The sequence below is a fragment of the Passer montanus genome, unplaced genomic scaffold (assembly GCF_014805655.1).
Source record: "Passer montanus isolate IOZ18808 unplaced genomic scaffold, ASM1480565v1 scaffold5, whole genome shotgun sequence".
In the NCBI taxonomy this organism is placed as follows: Eukaryota; Metazoa; Chordata; class Aves; order Passeriformes; family Passeridae; genus Passer; species Passer montanus.
In genome coordinates this window covers 18,127,048-18,149,626 of record NW_024369929.1, presented here as the reverse complement: position 1 = coordinate 18,149,626, position 22,579 = coordinate 18,127,048, and the positions used below count along the sequence as shown (strand labels likewise).

Here is a 22,579-nt window from a genome sequence, read left to right as displayed (position 1 = left end):
GTCATAGGCTAAACCAGACCAGAACCCTGAGAAGCACTTTATTTTTTGGACAATGCATTATTGGAAACTGGTTCCTCGAAAGGTTCCTCTCTATAATATGCACAATTTGCTCCCCAAAACTCCTTCAAACAGCAAGGAGGCTACCCCATAAAATGGAAGGTAGGCCCAGTACTGCCACATGGACCACAGAAACTGCATTCAAGGTGAAAGATAAAACAGGTAGCAGCCACAGCCCATTTGTGCAATCAGAAAAGCTCTCTAATATTATCCATCCATAAGCATGCTTCAGTGATCTATAACAGGTATCAAAAATCTCACAAGGATTACTTTCTTGTGTGGGTGAGAGTCAGGTAGATCTCAACTCCAGCCTGGCAATAGACAGGGTCATTTCCTTGATTTGAGCTGAGATTTAATCACAATCAGTGTCCATCCTGAAGTACTTCTGTCCTTAAGCCACACAATGAAACCAAATCTCTGCAGTCTGGCTGGAATTACTTTTGGAACCACACAAACTGCATCACATGTGCACCTTCCTCATCATCCAGAACTTAAATGACTACCAGTGCAGCTGGTAAATCTTTACTTTTGAAATCAATGTCACCTTTGTCTAATGGGTAGGAAAATACCAATGTATCTTTTAAGAAGTCCAGTTAAAGTTACTGGAGACAAAGTTTTTGAAGACAAAATCTTCTTGTGGGAGATCACTTGTCTGCCTATGCCAAGTACATACTGACCAAAGATTTTTCAATTAAACTATCTAGCATCTGAGCAGGAATGCATCAGAGGAGGTAAACATGCATTTGAATGTCAGGTCACTGCTCTGTACATCTCAGCAATAGGAATTTGCTTAAAACTAGCCAAGAGTCACTGTCAGTTAAAAGTTTTCCAGAATAAAGATTCTGGCAGTAATAAAACCCCTGACAGTTCATTGCTCTCTTTCCATTAGGTTATAAGACCTACGCTTCTCAAAAAGGCTATTAGTCTTCATCAATTATAAGTCATGCCACAGCATGGAAAAGGACATGGTTACAATCTCAGTGTATTTGGAGTAACAGTTCCCCCACATTTCCTTAAATTATGCTCAATTCTCTCATTTTCACATGCCAATTAACTGGTAAACTTCCAGTTGCTCCTTCTTTTGAGTAACATACCAGGTAGCTACCCCCTACTTACTTCAACAGAATTGTCCTTGCATCCATCTCTGCATTCTCATCATCAGGAACGTCAAATTTATTAGTGAGTGTGAGGGAAACCTCAGTCTTTGCTAGCATTTCCCTGTTGGGGTCATTAACATTGCCAGAACCTTCCCCTGCCAAGCAGAGAGAGTTTATAGATTAAATCACATTCTTTACCTTCTTGACTGTTAGGACTTTGTAATTTTTCCCTGCATAACAGACACAGAAAAACTAGACTGTTTCCTGTACTGTCCAAAGGACACTTCAAAACCCAAACCAACTTTTAAAGACATCATTTTGAATATATCAGACTTTTCTTGAATATATCAGACTATATCTTGAATATCAGACTTTTTCATAACAAATCTAAAAGAATGCACTGGCCAGAAAAGCACCATAAAATCACCACTTTGTATGCCTTAAAGATTTACATGCATTCCACACTGTATCTCAGCATCTCACTGAGAAGAGTGGCTGAACTGCCAAAAGTGGAAAACAAAAATGTGATGATGCCCATATGTCCATGCCCTCATCAAAATGCATGTTTCAAGCTAAGAGGAAAGAGCATGTTAGCAACTGAGCTTGTCATCATCTCTTGAACAAAGTAGGCTATCCCATCAAAAAGAAATTTTCTTGCTCTAACTGCACATGAACTTTGACCAGAACAATAATTGGTACCTTTCCCCCCATTTTTTAAAGGGCTGCAGAAAGATCTGGCATATTAGCCACAGTGAAACAATGCACACAGGAGAAATAAAATGGGGAAGGAGGGCAAGTTCTAGCTAAACCTATGGTCTATGCTTGTTCAGGTAATGCCTCTTACAGTTCTTTGCCAGCGCTTGGAAGAAAATGTGCTTGCAATCACTCCTTTAGAAGGTTCTAATCTTTCTGATCAAGCAACTTCAAGGTAAGTGTTTGCTGTCAGAGCATCCTCTCCAAAAACTGGGCCAGGTTTGCCTCCCTCCCCTCTGCTAGACTAGAAACTTCAAATAACTGCAACACAGAAACCAATGAACCAGAAAAACTTGTGCATCTTTCCAGTATGTGTTACATTCTGATGCAGTAAACTGTGTCTCAGGTTTCCAGAACAGTTTCACAGATTAGTAGTGTTAGTTGCTTTTTTCCCCCAACTAGAAGAGGATAAAATTCTATTTTCTTTATGGAAAATAACTCTAAAGGAGGGGAAAAATGTTACCTGTCCACATGCCAAAGACTCTTAAAGGAACACATGCTATTTAATACATTTATTACTGCACTCCTCTGAAAGGAACACAGATCTACAGATCACAGAACCAACAGATCTCCAGTAAGGACGGATCCTTGCAAACAAGCTGGAACAGGGACACAAGCACAGAGAAATGGCTCCAGTGTAATGGAACAAAGAAAATATGTCAATATTCATCTGTTTTCTAAAAACTTCTAGAGTGGGATGAGGTGAGATGGGTGGGGACAACAGAAAGAAACCCTATTTTTTTTCAGAGCAGTACATTATGCAGAGAAAAATATACTGCAACAAATCTGCTGCTTTTTAGAGCATGCCCTCCCAAAGGACCTCTGATGATTTCTTACTGTTTCCTTACTGCACTTTAAGTCATTTCAGGTAATATCACATATTACGTTAGCAGAATAAAGTAGACCACCTATTAAGGACTCAATTGTAGGAACCTCTCCGAGATCATCCAGCAGCTCATGAATTGGATCATTGTGCTCAGGAGCAATTGCATCTTGATGGTCTAAGAGCAACTAGATGAATAGAAAAAAAAACCAATTATGTTTTAACAATACATCCTTTTCTAGACAGTAGAATTTCATTACTTTAGGCTAGTATCTTTTAGAAAAAAATCACTGAACTCCAAAGCAGCAATGTCAATATTCAGTTCTGCGTCAATATCACATACTCAAATGGTTCCCAAAGGAACTTACTGAAGCCATACCTAAATTATTTGATTCTATAAACCAACAAGTTCTCACAAACTACAATCATGACAACTTTCAGCCTTGTATTTGGTACATTTGTGTTTCAGACAGAAGCAGCATTTTCTTCACAAACACTGCTTATAAGGAGTAACTGTGACTAATGTATACTTACAGTGTGTGTATTGATGATTTCACCAATAGAAATATAAATTACTGGTTTAGTGAGAGTCACCAAGTCTGAATATTCATCAATATTAAATTTATCCTGCAATTCGGGAACATCACAGGCAGCCTGAAAAAAACGCCTTCAGAACAAAGAAGAAGAGAACACTCAGTATGACTCCAAGAGTCATGTGATATGTCAAGAGTATTTCCTTCCCATGACAATGTCAAGCATAGACCCTCCTCTTTAAACTATGATACACTATGGCACGCTACAGCTTTAGTTTAACACATCAGAAGCAACCTAGTAAATTCAATCATTGATACTAACCATGTTGATATCTGCTCATTTTCAGAACTGACAGAACTGCTTTCAGTGACCTCATTCTCCTGCCCCCACTGCATTACCATCCTTTGCTCCCAACTACTTCTTGGTTACCCTTTTTCCAAAACACAGGAGATATGACAATTCTTGAACAAAAGCTTACTTCAACTATATGAATAGCTAAATGCCAACCTGCTTTATTCCTGATCACCACTAGATTTTCCTGTGCAACCAGGGTTCACATAGGACAGAAGAAGGTATGTCTATTCTGCCTGTCCACATCCAAAGTACTGTAATAAGTATGTGCAAAAGCAACCTTTATTCTGGATACTTGAAACTCTTGACTTTGCAATCTCATGAACATACAATCCATTGTTCATAAATTCCAGGTACACATTTTATCTGCCATTGTCACTGATGCTTGTGGCAGTCTGGCCTGAAATCCTTTTATTTTAAATGGACTGCATATTTGACAGAGACAGAATTTTCCATATTCTAGATTTACTGTTTTCCCTTTTTACTTGCAATGTTACCCTCTGACAAACTTCCCAACTTAATTAGCTACGGTCTTCTACCTGAATTTCTGGTATGACTGCAATAGGTACTCATTAATGATGCTTAGATGAGCATTGTCTCCCATGAACATCTTATTGGATGCAGCATGCTGTAACATCTTTGCAATGGAACCGAGGTTTCTGCGTTGATCTGTCGTCAGCTGACCTCCAGCTGAAAGGTCGATGATGTCAAATGCATCTGGTGCGACAATGGCTGGATTCATGTAGCGATAATACAGTAAGTTGCCAACAATCTGGGAAAGAGAGAAGAAATGTATCAATAAACAGAAGTACAGGACCCAACCAAATTTCATTGAAACTACTCTGTGTTTCGATAAATTATTTCCTTGTAAGCCTGTTTCCAACACAAAGGTTCTGCTGTACAGAAGCACATACCATCCCCAAAGATCTACAGTGTTAAAAAAAACCCCAATATCATAAAGATGCAATAGGGCAGTCAACACAGAGGAAAGCCTGAGCACTATTAGTCACAGGACAATATAGCAGGAAATATTCCTATGCATAAAGATTTAGAACTCCAACTTACAAAAATGTACCGATAGGAGATACTGTAAGTTACCAATTAATTACTAATATGAGCATGAGACAGTGTCAGGAGAATTAAATGCAACTGAGTTAGCCTAACAGAGGGCAGAATGACCATGGTATAGAGGAATCTGATAATGAAGTTTCAGTGGAGCCAATTTTTAAAGAAGCATAAAGCATTGGCTGCCATTTCTGACAAAGCAAAAATAAGGAGGAAGAATGGCACACCAAGAAGTTAAATTGAGGAAATTCTTTTCCATTTCTTGTCCAAAGCCCTTCTCTCTTTCAGAATAAAAGCCTTCTTCTATATGACAGCAAGACATTCAGGCACAGACTCCTAATTAGTGAGAAACCATTTAATCCAGAAGTAAGAAAATTAGAAGTACAGAAAACAAATGGCATTGGATGATTCAAATATCCAATTTACCTAGTCAAATGTGAGCAGCAGTACATTTCAAAGAACTACACATAGAGATTATCACATTATTCATATGCTCACAATATTCTTCTACCCTGTATTGGATATTTTGCCAAAAGTAATTCTAGCAAGGAAAGATATTAACTCACCATGCTGATTTAAAGCAAAAGCTCTCTCATCACATGCTCATTTGCAGAAGGCCAGGTCACTGAACCTTGGCTTCACCTGCTTTTCATGTGACCAAAATGCATGGAAGAGATTGGGGTCTGAACAAACAGCTGGATACACAGAGAAAAAAACCAAGCCATTGCTAAGTTCCAGAAATTAATAACTGGTTCCAGTGAGGCCATGTTTGGACAAGTGTTTTATGCAAGCCTCTGGTGTACTCTCACAAACTATGCCGTGGGATGTTAACAGTCTGCTGACCATTAACAGTCTAACTGTTTACTGACAGTAAAAAGAAAACAACATCCATGAAAGAAATGGAATTAATGACATTTGAACTTGCAGGGCAAAAAGAACAGTGTATTATATGAGTATCTTCGGTTGCTAAAAAAAATCTACAGGTAGATATTGCACGCAACTGCAGTTTTGACTTTCATGTGGACAGTTGCATTGTTTCCATGAGGATTAATAAAACCTGCAGTTTTCCACCTAAATTTACAGATGGAAAAAATTAATTCACCTGCATAGAAAGAACCGATGTCTCAGAATGGGAAAGCACAGAACTAGAAGAGAGAAGAAAACAGCATTCAGATTGGTAATTATTTTGTAATGAAGCAGAGGCAGAGAAGCTTAAAGAGACGTTGTCAAGTATTCTAATAACCAAACTATATTGTATTAAAAAGTAAAGCGTTCATGGGCATAAATTCAGAATTTACCAGAAGCCACAAAACCAAAGAAATTTCAATGAAAACCCCAACACTGTAGTCATCTAAGAGCAACTAATATTAGGATCCTTTTAGTTCTCCAAACCAACTGAAATGTGAAATACAAAACTGACCAGGCATCATGGGAAGCGATTCTACATATTGCCATCAAAATATCCCAGTGTGTTACGGATGGGGCATTAGGAATATCAGAATTTGGCATACAGCTTTTTAACTTGTCTCTTTAAGGAAGGAGCAGTAGGCAGTGACCACACTAGTTAACCCAAGGTTTACTTTCTAGGAGGAACAGTAAACCCCAGGTCAAGAAATCTAAAGGTTCAAATGCCCAAGATACTCAAAACAAAACAGATGCATCAGGATACTTCCTTCTAAACAATGTATTACATCTCAAGCAATGTGTATGAAGCTAATGGCAATAGCCTGATGTGAAATATTTTCTATCTGTAGAGGTAAATTAATGGGTTTACATGTGCTCCTCTCCACATATACACCTAACAAGAGAGAAGAATGAGACATGCTCGCCACAGCCAATGCGGCTGACAGTTATTCACAAAGGTGTACAGATCCTCACCTTCAGAAGCTCATCCTCACCAGCATCAGGAAACTTCTCATGCAGGGAGTCTTTTAGGACCTTGGCAATGAAACGCATTCCATACCTGAGACAAAGAAAAGGTCAAATAAGAGTGCTGCAAGCATGAAGACACCAGCAACTTCTCAGGGATAACGCTGGTGCATCAGACTCACGGGATTTTGTCCACTGAACTAATAATGGCAGACAGGAACTTGTCTGTCACTGTCCTCATGTTTCTGATTGAGGCATCCAGGCGCGTCCTCACCTCTTCATGACTTAGGGCTTGCTCAGGAGTAACATCATATGGCAGTTTGCTATTTGAAAAAGTCAGACATATAAAGTAGAGTATTACTTCAAAAACATATAGCCTGACACAGAAACATGTTTATATTCACTTCACTGCCAAAAACTATGCACTGCCTTTAATAAACCTGTTTGACACCATCAGCACTGAAATTCTTTTGCTTTTACTTCCTTTACTTCCCCTTGCACTGGCCACTGAGAGAAAGACCCAGATAACTCAAAATTTAATCTTTTTTACAGCATGCACACTAGGCAAAAAAAGCACCATCCATACCCACATAGTGGTACTTCAGACTGCAAATTGGTGAAAATGAAAGCTATGCATTTGAGTATTAAAATGATGAAAACTTGGACACCAGAAGAGCAGCATTCATAAAATCAATGAAACATGCTGCTGAAGGAATAGTTATCCTTTTTTTAATCAGCTGAAACTATTGCATAGTATTCCAGTGAACCCAGACAAATGAAGCTGGTAATTCATAAAGGTGTATCCTAAATCTCATGTATAGAGAAGAATCTGAATACACATCATCACTTCCATTTTTACCATGCCCAGAATTTTGCATAAAGTGTGCAAAGGTATATGACTGCTTTAGACATGGAGGAAGTAATTCATCTATATGGCTTTTGCTTTTTTTTAAGTACGTTAAAAAACCCCAATAACACAACAGAATCCTCAAGTTCTAGAAAATCACAACCATTGAGGAAAAAGAGACCAGAATGACACAAAATCACATAGCTCAATAAAATTGTCATCAATAGCTGGTATTAATTAGAAAGATATTAGGACCAAGGAGAATTATACGCAATGTGACACTTTTTGCCAGCAAGAGCGGCTTTGTGTGCTTGAGGGCAGTACCTGTTTGCACAGGCCAAGAGTGACATGAACAGGGACTGACATGCCAACAATTCCCAAATACATTTTCTTACAATACATTCTTCTAGGTTAGAGGGCATCTACCTATCAAGTTAACATAGGAAAACACCAAAGAGTATTTCTTTTTCCATCATTTAAAGACATTCCTGTTCAATACTCTCAGCACCATAACCAGAGTAAGAACTTTAGAACTCTCAGATGAAAGCTGTCTTGATGAGAAAGTCAGTTGGACAGTTGCATGCAGTGGAGCCAAGGATGGTTTTGAATGACTAACTGAGCAATGCAAAGCAGCTAAGCAATGTTTAGAAAAATACAATATTAACAGGTCCCATACCTGGCCTCTCCAGTTTGAGATTCCATCTGGTTAACCCAAGACTTGTAAATATCCACAGGATCAGTTTTGATATTAAGTGACTTGTCATCGATGATTTCCTTCACAACTGGTGCAAGGATCTGCCTCAGGGCATTCTGACCACGGGCACCACGATTGAAACTTACCACCATTTTAATAACAGTAGGATTCCCAGTGACAATTTCATGTATCTGGTCTACTTTTGATCTGAAGAAGAAAGAATCTATTTGAAATTTGAGGTATGCATAACTCTGTCACTGCCTACACTTTCCTGGACTACTGTTCCAAGCATAACTTTGGGGGTGGGGTGGCAGGGGGAGACACACAAGTTTTTTACAAGTTGTTATTTGTTTCAGGGTATATATCATCTTCATGCTTAAAAAGCATTCCCAAAAAATACTTGAGGGTAGTTCCTCAAAAAGTTCATTGCATATTCTTCCTCACAGCAAGTTGTGCCACTCTGTATTGTAAAGACGTGTAACTCAAACTGACACTTTGAGTTACAGTCATCTAAGTCATGTTACACCGAGCTCCTAAGGCCCAACCAATGCAACAAAACATGTCTGAGGACAGACAGAGTTCCTAACACTGACAGGAAGTAGAAATGCCGAACAACAGAGATTTCAGACTCCTCATTAGCTTTTGGAAATCCAGACAGCTTAGATTTAGCACTCTTCCTGGCTCCTAAAGCCTGAGTTTGCAGTTTGTTGGACATATTTATAATCAGACACTGGAGAATTGAGATTAGACTGAATTTTAGCATGACTTTGCATCAGATAAGAAGTAGCTGCATTGTTGAGCAGTGAAATCTTGATTGAAGTAGAAAGCCTTCATCTTCTATGGGTATACTTGATTCTTCTTTGATAGACTACATTAATAGATATGAAATGGGAAAAGGACAGTGAAGGGACAGATTAGCATGATCTACATATAAGCACTAGACTTCACATGAAAATGTGCCTCATTTTCAGGAACTGCCAAAACTGATTCAACAGCAAGAACATGTCGTATGCTACCACATACTTGATCTCTTCCTGCAGTGCTGTTTGGAAAAGTCGCAACAACAGGTATTCCTCTCTTTGATTGGATGCATAGTTATACAGCGTGAAGATGACAGAATCCATGAATTTTGTGGATTTATTTTGAGGCATCTGAAAAATCAGCTTGGCCAAGTAGGTGGGGTTAGTCTACAACAACAAGAAAAATTACTTAGTGTGCAAGTCCCCGCTGGTGTTGCTAAAAACTGAGGTGGCTCAAAATAGTTGCTGGCTGGACTTGATTTTAAAGGTCTTTTCCAACCTTACTGCTTCTATAACAATGACAGTGCACAAGCAAAGACTGTGCTAAGACATACAACCTTCTATGACAGAAGGTTACCAAGTGGTGTAAGAAATTGCTTACCTGAAGTAGGTAGAACAAATGCTGATAGGCTTCTAACTTTTCTCTCTTTTCTTTGCTCAATGCTTTCAAACCTCCCCTTTGTTTGTTCAGCATCATCATGTCAGAGAGCTGTTCCTTGTTCTTCTTGGTAAGTTTTTTGCTATGAGAAACAACATCCTGGAAAGAAAGAACAGGTACAGATTTCACTCTGAGAAGTTTCAAACAAGAAATACTGGAAAACAGCTGCATCTGAGAGCTACATCTCTTGGATGTGGAAATGCAGGGTCAAGGAATGCCTGGGGCTATTAAAGTGAAGGATTGTTTGCTATGGCAGCAGTTTCTCCAACTGGAAGTATATGTTCTGCTTTGTTCCTGACTTTGTCTGAAACCCTAGAAGGGTTACTCACTCTTGGTAGCAACTACAATCAGAGCTGGTAGCATTCTGAAGACACTTGGAAATGTTTTCCTTTTTTAAACTGGGTTTACAGTTTACAAATACTGTTCCATATTCAGCTAGCTCACTACCTCCATATACTCTGACAGCAATGGCACTTTTCACTGCAATCATCAGCCCAACCACTGCAGCTTCCTTCTAAGATAAATTACACTACACCAATTGAGATTTTGCACTCAGAGAAGCCTAAGTGTAATGAATCCAGTACCACATGAAAAGCTGACCAGTACTTCAGCTTGAAAAAAAGACAATGCTGTAGCTGAAAACTTGTGGCATGTGTGTGACTTGTTTAACCACAAAGGAGCAACAAAAAGAATCTCAAAGCCTTTCATTACAAAACCTGTTGCATTTGTTAGATCAAGGTAGTCTTGTTGCCTTTTTTAGCTTCAGGACTTGTTTCTTCTCTTCCTACAGTCTTCTTTTCTAGGGATACATACTAAATTAGTGGAATGAACTAAGAACATACTGGGAGTAAAAACTAAGTCAGGGGAAATGTTTTCCACTGGGCCTGAGCAACCAACATCTGAGGCCAGAAGCTCTCCATGCTAACTACCACTGGGCTCAATTCTATGTGTACCTGGTCTCCCAACAACACATTTCTTACCTGCAATGTAATTTTGTTTTTCACTAGCAAACCAATTTTGATGTCCATGAGATTGAGGTCATTCTCCAGCTGCTGATTGGATCGGATCAAGGTTACAACTTCTTCACGCAGTTTCATTAGCTCAAGCTCCTCCTGAAAATCTTGGTCACTCTGATCGAGCAAGTGGACAAATTTCCGAACCACAGCCATAGGTGGATTTTCAGCATTAACTAAAAACAGGCAATAAAATAGATAACATTAGGGTATGGCAAACAGAAGTAAATATATGCCTTATCTATGTTTAAACAGCACATCAAGGACCACCCAGAGTCAAATTAGTACCATCTTGTCTGAACAGCTTCAGACATTTTGATTCTCCTGTTTTGAGAAAGTTGTAAGAGAACTAAATCAAGAACAAAGTCAGTATTAGCATAGGGTAGTCCACACTGTCAGAGCTAACTGCAAAGCTACAGTTATATTTTTCAGGAAAAGAAAAAAAAGGTAGCTAGAATCAACTTCTCCTTCAGCCTCAAGAACTACCTACTCCCTGCACTGCCCAATCAACTTCATCCCAATTGCTCCTCAAAACTGTCTTGATATTATAGATCACACAGCCAATATCACACTGGTTGACAAGAAGCTTGACATGACCCAGCAATGTGCACTTGCAGCACAGAAAGCCAACTGCATCCTGGGCTGAATCAAAAGCAGTGTGGTAGGAGGCTTCCTCCTCTACTCTATTCTAATGACACCCCACCTGGAGTACTGTGTTCAGCTCTGGGGCCCCCAACACAGTAAGAAGGATATGGAGCTGCAGGACCGAGTCCAGAGGAAGGCTACAAAGAAGATCAGGGACTGGAGGATCTCTCCTATGGAGACAGGCAGAGAGTTGGGGAATCTCTTCTATGAATCTATGATCCCTCACAAACAGAGATTCGAGGCACATCAGTTTTCTCCTCTTGGCAATACTTACTGAGGGTTTTATAGTCTTCTCGGGCTTTGTTTGCTCGAATAAAGGCTTGAATTTTTACAACATCATTTATCTAGGATTTAAGAAACAAAAACACACTTGACGTCATTCTGGAAAGAGTACTGAAGTCAGGTACAGAATACATTTAACAAGATAGCCTCTTACGTGGTTTCTGAAATACTGCAGACGATCTCTGTAACGTCTTCTGGCTTGATACATCCTGGTCATTGACTGAATCTATTGAAGGGTAACCAAAACACTCAGAAACCTTTTCTACGAAGTCCAGTACCCCAAAGGCTTACCAAAACAGTCAGCAGAGAACCTGCACTACCTTTACTACTTGGTCCTTTTGTGCACGTAGGTAATCCAAACGGATTTGATATGCCTTCCTTTGCTTGTAGCCACGCCATTGAGACTGAAAACAAAACAGGCACACTCACTTTACTTTTCTAATTGAACAGAAGTAATTACAAACCTGAGCTTTGCGTTCCTCAGTTTCCAACTGCCCTTTTGGCTAAATGAAACATGAAGGAGAAACACTTGTCTTATCAAGAGATACACTGTGTGAAGCATTAACTATTTAGCAAATGTAATCATGAGAGACTCGAAATTACTTCATGAAGAGCCTGGGCCTTCTGAAGCACAGTTAGGGGTTAAGGATACGGTGAAACAGTCAAGTTGACAGAAACTGTTCTACATGAGGATCAGGTGTTAGCAGCTGCTGCTTCTGAGAACAATGGTGTAACATTTTAAGCCTTCCCAGCAGACCCACTGCCCTCCACACTTGGGAAAAGTCAGGCAAGGGGTTGCACTACACTTCAAGGGAGAGTGTGCTATTTTAATGAGCTGGGAGTGGGTCTGGAGGTTTTGTTAAATATACAGGCAGAGTATGTGCTACTTAGGCAGAAACAAATGGACATATACTGCTGAAATAATAAAATGGTAATAGGATGCAAAGTAACTATTGCATTTGCACACATTTCAGTTACAACACCATAGAAAGAATTTTTTTGTGACTGTCCTATAAATGCACTTGACTTCATGCTGAATTATCCAACCATCTCCTTCAGGTCCCCAGTCCTCCAAATCCCTGGACAAATTTGAAGAGAAGCAAGAATACTGAAGACCATGTTGTTTCTCTTTAATTCATGATGAATCACAGCAGAAATGCATGTCATGGTACTATCACCATCTACATGTACAACACACTCCGTATTTCCTTACGCCTGAAACACTGAAACGTGTAAAAAAATAATTGTTAAAGCCTCCTCAAATAACTTTTTCTTTCTCCAAATCTATGTGATTATTGAATTGATTATATATGACACCTAAAAGCGAATAATATACCAACTCACTGGAGAAGAAAATGTTTTTAGACAAGTTACAATATGAGGCAAAGACAACTGTATGCTGTAACTACCTGAATTGAACAAAAACTGTTAATAGCCTTGTGTACAGAAAACAACTGCAGAGTACAAGTTCCAAACAGAATTAAAGGGTATCACTACCTGAATGCAAGTGATTGCTGGGACTTGCTTCTTCAAAAAATTCATTCTTGAGTTAAATTCCTGGCGAACAAGATACCCTCGACAGCAAGCCTGAAGTTTCATAATCAGGTTCTCATTTGCAAGCCACAACTGTTCTCGGTTGTATGCTGCAGTGACTCCAGATATGGTGCTCTGATTTAATGTTATGATAGGAAGAGAAGCCAGAAAAAGAAAATGGAAATACAAGAAAAAGGATGTTACATCAGCTTTCCACACCGTGCTTACAAGAAACTCCAAAGTTGTCTTTCAAAAAACAGTGACATAATCGTACCATACTCTTTTAGTGACAGGATAAATTTTTATGAAATAGGACAAGGAGTTGTGACACATATAATCTTATGATGCCTAGCAAATCAAATGAGTGTTAACATGACTATGGCATTGAAGAATTCTATCTTAGAGCTGCATTAAGGGTGGGACCGGCGAGAACATCAACTTTTGAGAGAAGGAGCATGTGTTAATCTATTACTCTACCTGTATCTCTTCCCGTGACAGCTGAGTGTCATTTTGCACAAATTCTGCTGGTTCATCCCATCCTCCCTCTTTGGTCCGCAGGTTATGATAATAATGATAGCCTCCTCTCACCCAGTGTTTCACCCACTCACTGCCATTGCCTCCTAAGAGCAGAAACTGCAATTAGAAGTCTGAAACACTGACAAGTGCATTTATTACCTTTCACACATATAAATGTTACAACCAGGAAATTTACTTTACAGATTCTTCTTCCTCCAAGCAATGTTTCTGAGTCCCTAATGACCTCATATGAGAGCTACCTAAACACAACACATTCTATAAGTGGAGAACATTATACTATTCATACTCTTTAAAAAAAAAACAAAAAACAAACCTTATTTCACAAAGTATCCACAGCTGCTATCTACAACACAAGATTTTTTCCATGGGGCTTTTTTACCTCTAGTTCCAATTCCATGTACAATGGAATATCTTGCATTTAATTCACTAATAGTTAGCTACTTAAGGTGTACCTGCTGCCCTTTTCTTAACTTCTGACAATTCTTGCTGGTACGTCTCAGCACATTCTGGAGTGACTCCGTATAGCCCAACATCAGGTGAACGCAAGGCACTCAGAGTCTGGCTAACGTCACCATGGTCTACTGCTTCATTAATGGCCAGAATTCCTAAGGAGACTTGGATAACACCAGAAAGCAAGTTAGTTCAGGGGCTCAGTAGCTCACAGCAAGCACAGAAGGGCAGAACAGAGCAAGGCAACACGAACACACCCTTATAGCTGGGTTGTATGTAAGATACACAAATTTTAAGTGTACATAAACATGAAATATAAATAAAAAACCAACTAGACAACTTGCAGTATAGAGGCCTCTTCAGTACAGAGTATCCAACCATGTGTGGAACTGCACCTGACAGCATGTAATGTGTGTGCCCAAAGCTCCGGTATGGTGCTGATTTACCACCAGAACTTTTCAATACACACAGTTACAACTCTCCTCTGATGTCTGTTTCAGTTAACACAGTTTCTTCTGGCAGAGCCAGTCACAACTCAAAAGGGGCCTTTTCAACAACCAGAGCAGTAATTACTTGTTTCTGCAGACAGAAACAACATTGTTATAAAGACTGACATGCAACAATGGTGGACCAGTCCACCTGCAAACTTCATTAAGGAGCAAAGGCGAGTATCACTGATGTGTAGTACTCTCAGTATCCAAAAAACATGTGAGTGTTTGTCTGGCAATACCTATGGGAACCAAGACAAGACAACAGTACTGTGGCAGAGAGAATAGGGACAGGCGGTCGGAAGATTTCGGGCTGTCACGGAAACCTGATAGGGCCTCCCTCACCTGACTCCCAGAGATAAGAAGATAGCCGCAGGACAAAAGGCCAAGAATGTAAACCCCCACTAACACGGCCTCCACCCAGTCTCCTTACTAACCATATAAGGTAAAAGTCAGACCCCAGAAGGTAGGAGAAGGACCAAGGGTATATATACCGAGGAGAAAACCAATAAAGGGCCGTTGGACCGTCTATCACATTGATGTCTGCGTGTCCTTAGCCCGAACGGCCCAAAAGGCATTGGGTCGTCGTGCTGCGTTTCCTTGGAACCAGGTCGCTACAACACAGTACCTCATGCAAACAAAAGGTAATGCTCACCAGAAGACACCATTTCAATAGTGCAAGTAAGTGAACAGTCTCACTTCTAAACAACCACCCACTGACACGCACAATTAGTTGCAAACGACAAACAATTGGATAGAGATTTGTCCAACAAGGTAACGTGGTCTAATGGTCACATGCAAAACTGGAAAAAAATGCATATCCCCCCACAACAGAAGAAACTTAGTATCTGAAGAATCCGACATTCACTCCTCAAAAAACCACACCTGCACCAGAAGCCTGTAGGCTCTTTTGGTTTCCTCTGCCACATGTACATGACATTTCTAGTCCCCAACTCTTCCTTAAATAACTGGTGGCAGGTAGTAAGGATTAATTGCAATACTGTGTGGTAATACTTACATCTCTGGGACTCCTCTGTGTCCTTGTTAGCCTTATGAATCCCATCCTGAATTTCATCTAACCAAAGTACAGCTGTTTCATCCTGTGTGTCCTGAAGAGAATACAACAAGAAAAATATGCAATATCAGGAGAAAAGTATCACTATTTTTGCCAAGTAAGATAACGTATAGTCAGAAACAGCCAATAGAGTAGTTTTCCATAACAGAGGGAAAAAGAAGTATTTCAGTCTTCCTAACTAACTCCAGCACAAGGACATCATGTGGATTTGTGACTGGCAGAGACTACTATGGCATTACCAAACTAAATACTTTCTCCCAGACAAAAAAAAATTCTCAGGAAACAGAACAAACAAGAAATTCTATCAATAAGAATCACTCTAATAAGATGAGTGAACACAAGGTCAGGGACTTAGTACCATACTAGCAAAGAGGATATGATTTCCCAGGAAGGTAGTCCTTCAACAGAAGAGGACTACAGAGAGCTGCTGATGCACATCTGTGTGCAGAAACTAACAAACCTTTGGGTAACTAACATCACATCAGGCTGATCATTTCTGTGACTACAAAACTTCACAAACCTGCACAAATTAACAAAGCAAAAAGCATCATATGTGTTGTGGATGGGTATACACACACAGCAGTCAAAGCCATGTTTTAAATCTTTATTTTAATAGATTGCCTGTCAAAGAGCAGTGATCACACCGTATCCTGTATTTTGGCTGGGAAATCTAGCCAAATGAGCTAATGTCACATGCATAAATTTGAGAGAAGGAAAAGGACAAGTGTTTTGCAAGTCCCAAAATATATATAAAGAACAATGACCCAGCAGTTGCCAAGTATAAGCTTCTCCCCACCCACTGATGCTTCCTGTAGGTAACTACCAAAAGAAATGCCAAGATGCAACTACCATCCCTCTGACAACTTTCCTCGTACAAACAGAACACAGGAAACCTTTAGTTCTGGGAGGGAATAGTAATCACAGTGCACAAAAGAACCACTATTTACAACATTCAAGAGCTTTAAGGCCAGATTAAAATTAACATTTCCTTATGTGCTTTCCATATTTCAACCACTGTTGGCAGTGGCAGATCTGAAACTAACTGGCTAAATGATACTTCATCCAAGAGCTTAACATGACCTTCACAGGCAGACTTCATCTGAAAGCCAGACAGTCCCACAAGAGTACCAGCAACAGCAAAATTCCTGTCCAGGATGTGGGGGAGAATCATCACTGTAACTCTACTGTACTATTTAGCCACAGAAGTCAACCTGAAGGCTACCCAAACCATGTCATGCTTCTCTACAGTTTTACTGCTGCAAGGCTTTCTGCAAGACACACACAGTGTAACATACTACAGAGTCTACTGTTTTTTTCTCTCTGTCACCTCATCACATCAGAAACATGCATGATGTTTCAGCACTCCCCAATCAAGTAATCAACCAAACATCTTCAGGTGAACAATAATCCTCCTCAGCCCCAAGGTACAGAAATCACTAGTTCATAACAGTTGACTTAAGATTGTGCTTATTTTTCCCCACATTGTTACCGTATAATATGATCCTCCTGTTACTGGAATTATTCCCATGCTGCTGAGAGAAGCCCTTTATTTATCTTATGCCTAAATAAGGTAATTTCATACCAACTCAGAAGTTACCAGCACAGTCTGGCACAAGTTTAAGTACAGGATAAAAAGATTTCATTGTTTCATTCTGACTCATCGAGAGGAAATGCTTCAGCACAAAATGGATCCTGAGGAACATTAACCCCGTCAAGACCTTGGGAAAGCTGCTTAATTATTTTCATCAGCACTGCATACAGTTTTAAGCTATTGTCATCACCCTGGTTTACCTTTAGTCAAAAACAAAATGTTCAACACAGTCTAGACTTTAGCCTCTATACAAAATTGTGCATTGCTACTAGAGCAATGAGCTCCACAGCAGAAAAAAGAAAACAAAACACTCTCAAGCCTCTGAAAAGCAGACATCTGCTACATCTCTGTAAATACAAAAGGGAAAAAAAAAACCCAGTGCCCTATCCCTACTACCCAAAAATCATTTGCATACACACATGTGCACTCGTCATCCTTTCTTATACCTGTAACATGAAACTTGCTCTTCCTCTCTTCATCTTCACCTTTCAGTTTAGTGAAAACTGCAACTATGTACAAGTAGGTAGAAGTCCTTGGCTAATGACAACTTCTGCTCAAAAAAGTCATAAGCTATGGAAGTGTCATCAGATGAACAACAGCATATAATTTGCTGGTAGCATGTATGTTGTTTCACATCTTTTTTAGAATTTATCACTTTACAGATTTTCCCGCTTCCAGAAACTTTCTTATTTGCCAAATATATAATTATACTTAAGAGTACATTTAACACAGAACATTAGAATAAAACACTTAAGCTTGCAGAAAGAAAGAAAACTTGAAATGAGAAGTTCACTACTCCTGTAATAAACATGGTCTCCTCACAAAACCAGATAATTAATATTATTTTTTTCACAAAAAAAAGATACGTCTCTCACTTGGACCTGAGTTTAGCTATAGCAAGCCACCATGTGCACTTAATATCCCTATACCCATCTCCACAGTTCATAGGTTCACACTGCTAGCTGAAATCTCTTTCTGATTGGTTAAGATTGGTTAAAGGTATGCAGAACGCCCACCTCTCCATTGCCAATTTTGATTCCTGACTTTCAAGACCAGTAGGAAACCATTAACTAATGCAAAGGTCTTTCAAAAAGTGCATTTAACTGCACTCACCTGCGCTTTCTCTCTCTTGGCTCGAAGTAGTGTATCCTGGTAATGCTGTGCCACCTTTGGAGTTACACCCTCCAATTTTGCTGCAGGAGTCTGTAAGGCTTGAAGAGTCTTCTTGGTGTCCCCTTCATCCAGAGCTTCGTTAATAAGACCAATTGCCAAAATCCCTACAGAGAAATGCAAAGGGAGAGGAGAAATACAAAGTTCCATTCTTGGTTAACAATAATCACAAGCATTGCTTCAGAAGAAAAGTGTGGTTAGTCCTTCCTAAACCAAGCAACAGCTCAGAACCACAATATTTTTAACAGAAAACATTATTTACTAGCAAAGAAACCAAAGCTATTTCTCTCCCCCAAAGCAGTTGTAATTCTTGAGTGCTACAATCAAAAAAATAAAGTTTCAAAGGGAAAAAAAAAACCACCTCAGGCAGACCACATGCAGGGACAAAACTGAATCCTCAGACACCCAGCTCTGAGCTTCTAGAAAGCTCAAATGGCCAGAGTTCACAATATTCCAAGGTTCTGGCTTCTCCAGAAAGAAATCTTCACATGAAATTAAGGACCTGCATGGAATACCATTTAAAAACACAGTAACTTCGTATTTCAGAAAACTCTTTCATTAAGGACATATGTAGTATCAGTTGTATTATCAGAAAAGTGGATGCTATTCAAGTACAGTAAAATTTACTGTTCAGCAAAATAAAGACCTTACAGTTAGGTAAAGGCAAACAGAATCTACATCTATAGCAACCATCCTGAAAATCATGAAAAGACTTGGGTCAAGATGAATCCCACAGTTCATTTGATTCAATTCTCTACTTAAAGAGGGATCCAACCATGGTTTGTTCAGTGCAGAACAAAGAAGTCTTTCAGATAAAGAAAGGAGATCAGTGTGGGAATCTCAAACTTTGGTTCTTGTATTCAAAGATTGTGACTCTCCAACACAAGACTCACAAAACAGAAGTTCATACAAAAAGTAGAACATCTTGGGGAAGAGATTACATTTGGATGGAGTAGAGATCAGGGAAAAATATATCCTGAGGATACTGCAAGAACTGCATCACTAAAATGATGGCATGGCTTCTATCAAAAACCACATACGATAACTTAAGAAAGCACACAGAAAAAAAATACACACACACATATAAATATATATGTGTGTGTATATATATATATATGTGTGTGTGTGTGTGTGTATATATATATAACCACAAAGCTTGAGGACCTTCTCTGACTAATTTAATTCATTCATAGAGAGAAGATAAAACGTATCTTTGCATAAGGGCATATAAAAAGCAGACCAAAGAATTAGGAAATTCCCCAGGAGAACAATTTACATCATTATAGGAATTTCTGCAGCTTTTCTTACAGGACAAGAAGCATTAAAAGAAACAGGATGTTGGGACTACACACACTTTTAGAATTCAACTGTAACCTCTTACACAGAAAAGATACTATAAAACTGGCACCAGTGTGCGCACCCCCAGTGTGGTGCCCTGTTTGTATGGTTTCAACAAATCCACTTATGTAACCCAAATAGGAAACACAGTACCCATTTGGAGATGCAGGAAACAAGTTAACCAAGACAGCACGCACTTAATTTAAAAGTTAACGATCTCTAGAGTATAACTTTTGCAAGTGAAACACAACACACCAAGTACACAAGAAGGAGTGGCAGAAGACACCTGCTTGTCTCAGTGTACAACATAAACTTTTATCATCACCTCCACACTTGTGACAAATCTCTCCAGCTTTATGATTCAAAGCTCCAAACCTTGCTGAGATATTAAATATTATAAAATTATAAATATTACAAAGATGGCTTCAAAGTTAGTGTCAAACCCACGAGGCTTTCAGTATTGCTCATAAACAAAAATTAAGAACCCTTAATGAAAACAAGACCCCAAAATTAAACCACATGAAACAGAACATCACAAGGGTCTACTGAAGAATAAGTTTGTTTGTTTCAATGACTCCTCTATCTCCACTCTGGATTTTACATAACTAATACTGTCTTAGCACAAGAAGTATTACTCCAGTATTCTTTTCTGATGAAGTTTTCATAATTACACTCAGACCCAGTCTTTTGTCACTGCTAAAAGACCATTATTAACATAAATACTACTGAGAGAAATAGAAAGTAAAAAACTTGCAGGGCTAGAAGCACAGAAATTACATTAACACTCATCCACCATTTTCAGCTTGCAGCAGTATTTTTTTTCCTTCATGAGTATATAATTTTCAGTCCTCACACTTGCTGCAGAGAGTGGTTTGGGTTGGAAGGGACACTAAAGATCACCCAGCTCCAAGTCCCCCTGCCATGGGCAAGGCACACCTTTCACTAGGACAAGACTACAGATCAGGCTGCTCCAAGCCCCGTTGAACCTCGCACTGTGTATGTATGTATATACTACATCTCTTCGTGTTCTCTTCAATATAGGACTACTGACCAAATGCCTGTAAGTGAGTGCAATGCATTAGTGGTAATTCCTCGATCACACCTTTTATGTGAATGCGAAGAAACAGGCTTCCATGCTCCAGGTCAATAAGCCATCTAGAGAAACACTGAGCAGTGAGATTGGCTGAGCAGGGCGTAAGACACATAGTACAGCAGAAGGATTAACTTCAGAAGCACGGTCGCAGTGAGAGCTCAAACATCAGTGTCCCCGCACCCAGGGAGCTGGAGTTTCTCCAGTGATCTGTGTTAGACACTTGCAACTTCAGAGAATTTTTGCACATCTTCTGATTACAGAGCTAAATTACTGGCAACTAAACTAGTAAATGAAATACTGGGAAGGTAAAAAAAGCAAAAAAAAAAAAAAAAAAAAAAAAAAAAAAGAATAAAAGGAAGAAGAGGAAAACGTGAACAGGGAAAAAGTAGCCATCAAATAAAAGGATAAGACTTCAAGAAAAATATCCTCTACTGAACACAGCAAATTAGGAAGAAGGATGGAGCACTCCAAGACAAGGCTTCAGCTAATTGAGAGATTTTGGAAATACTAGCTTAAATTTGGGGGATTGAAGCAAAATGAGACGATTCTAGACTAATCCTAGACACTGACACCAGACAACGCATTTCCAATACGAAAAGGGTTGAAATTTACACTGGCAGTATTAACAAACAGCTTTGAAATACTGATGTCAATACCACAAACACAACAGACTGCTTGATCTCTCCATCAACAACAAGTCCTGCAACCAAGACTTTCATATTACAGAACACCAAGTCTTGTTCACAACTAAGATCTTCCTATTTTTCTAATGTATAACACAACTACAAGTCAATCAATAACTTTTTGGATTGACATGCATCTAATTTTAGTACTCCTTATAAGCTACGACCAGTCTACCATGAATTGAACAGAAAAACTTACTTTCATGCTCTTCATGCACAACTTTATTCACATGGTCAACACATGATTGGATATCATTCCATGTGATAAATTCATTTCCTTCTGCATTTCTTTCAGTTTTCAGCTTCACCAAATCATCAATGTATCTGTCAGAAAACAAAACCCAAACCCAGCAAATATGACATTGCAACAAGCTGCTTAGGGAGCACACAACCTAGCACTGAGAACTGCTCACAAAGTGGGAGAGGTAACATGAGGGTTGAAACTGAAAATGGGGAGAAAGAGACATGCTTGTGTGTGTGAAGGATATCAGCACAAATGTTAAGTAGGTTCAAACAGACAAAATTGCCAAACAGAAAAAAACACTGAAATGCTGAATAACAGTCGAGGGCAAAGAAAATGGGTGAGCTGGCGTAAGTACTGGTGACAACCTAATGGTATTACAGCATGGTTTTGATGTGAAATCCATGAGAAAGCACTGAAAGACAGCACAGGAGTCAGACCAGTAAAAAAGAGTAATTGCAAAAACAAGATGCAAGAGATAGCAGAGATTAAATCCATACTGTAACAAATAATGTAGAAATAATGTAAAATTTAAGAGAAGGAACAGAAAATTCATGAAGCAACATCAAGGATAGCTACAATTCCTCGAATTACTCACCTCTGCGAGTTCTCATCCTCAATGTTTGCAAGGCCTGTGACGGGACTGCTCAATTGTTTCCACACTGTATTCATATCCCCTGAATCCAAAGCCCTGTTAATCAGGGCCACAGAAGACAGCATCTCTACAGCAACAGATAGTTCTGGATGGGTGAGGTGACCCTGCATACAAAGACAATAAGAAATTAATTCTATTCACTCTATACAAACTATTGCTGCACATAGAAAAAATGGAGTAGCTGTCAGAACAGACATGTAACAAGGCAAAGGGACATCCTTTAAGACAACAAAGTAG

General features: G+C 39.2%; 1 protein-coding gene across 2 annotated transcripts in view; it reads right to left on the bottom strand.

Annotated features, from left to right (window-relative positions):
• The window catches only part of IQGAP1 (IQ motif containing GTPase activating protein 1), a 53,806-nt gene that overhangs the window by 7,569 nt on the left and 23,658 nt on the right, over positions 1 to 22,579 (bottom strand). For both annotated transcript variants that reach the window (XR_005629115.1, XM_039722953.1), the window contains exons 13-32: positions 22,286 to 22,446; positions 21,646 to 21,770; positions 18,276 to 18,439; positions 15,515 to 15,605; positions 14,011 to 14,172; positions 13,499 to 13,641; positions 12,986 to 13,156; positions 11,809 to 11,892; positions 11,643 to 11,714; positions 11,481 to 11,550; positions 10,529 to 10,737; positions 9,492 to 9,647; positions 9,114 to 9,277; positions 8,073 to 8,297; positions 6,732 to 6,872; positions 6,559 to 6,643; positions 4,155 to 4,387; positions 3,265 to 3,397; positions 2,816 to 2,918; positions 1,174 to 1,309 (exon numbers count right to left, since the gene is read on the bottom strand). Coding sequence is in view for 1 of the 2 variants with exons in the window: in XM_039722953.1 (XP_039578887.1) it covers positions 1,174 to 1,309; positions 2,816 to 2,918; positions 3,265 to 3,397; positions 4,155 to 4,387; positions 6,559 to 6,643; positions 6,732 to 6,872; positions 8,073 to 8,297; positions 9,114 to 9,277; positions 9,492 to 9,647; positions 10,529 to 10,737; positions 11,481 to 11,550; positions 11,643 to 11,714; positions 11,809 to 11,892; positions 12,986 to 13,156; positions 13,499 to 13,641; positions 14,011 to 14,172; positions 15,515 to 15,605; positions 18,276 to 18,439; positions 21,646 to 21,770; positions 22,286 to 22,446 (2,828 nt within the window). In the remaining variant the exon portion in view is untranslated. The remainder of the gene's footprint in view (positions 1 to 1,173; positions 1,310 to 2,815; positions 2,919 to 3,264; positions 3,398 to 4,154; positions 4,388 to 6,558; positions 6,644 to 6,731; positions 6,873 to 8,072; positions 8,298 to 9,113; positions 9,278 to 9,491; positions 9,648 to 10,528; positions 10,738 to 11,480; positions 11,551 to 11,642; positions 11,715 to 11,808; positions 11,893 to 12,985; positions 13,157 to 13,498; positions 13,642 to 14,010; positions 14,173 to 15,514; positions 15,606 to 18,275; positions 18,440 to 21,645; positions 21,771 to 22,285; positions 22,447 to 22,579) is intronic.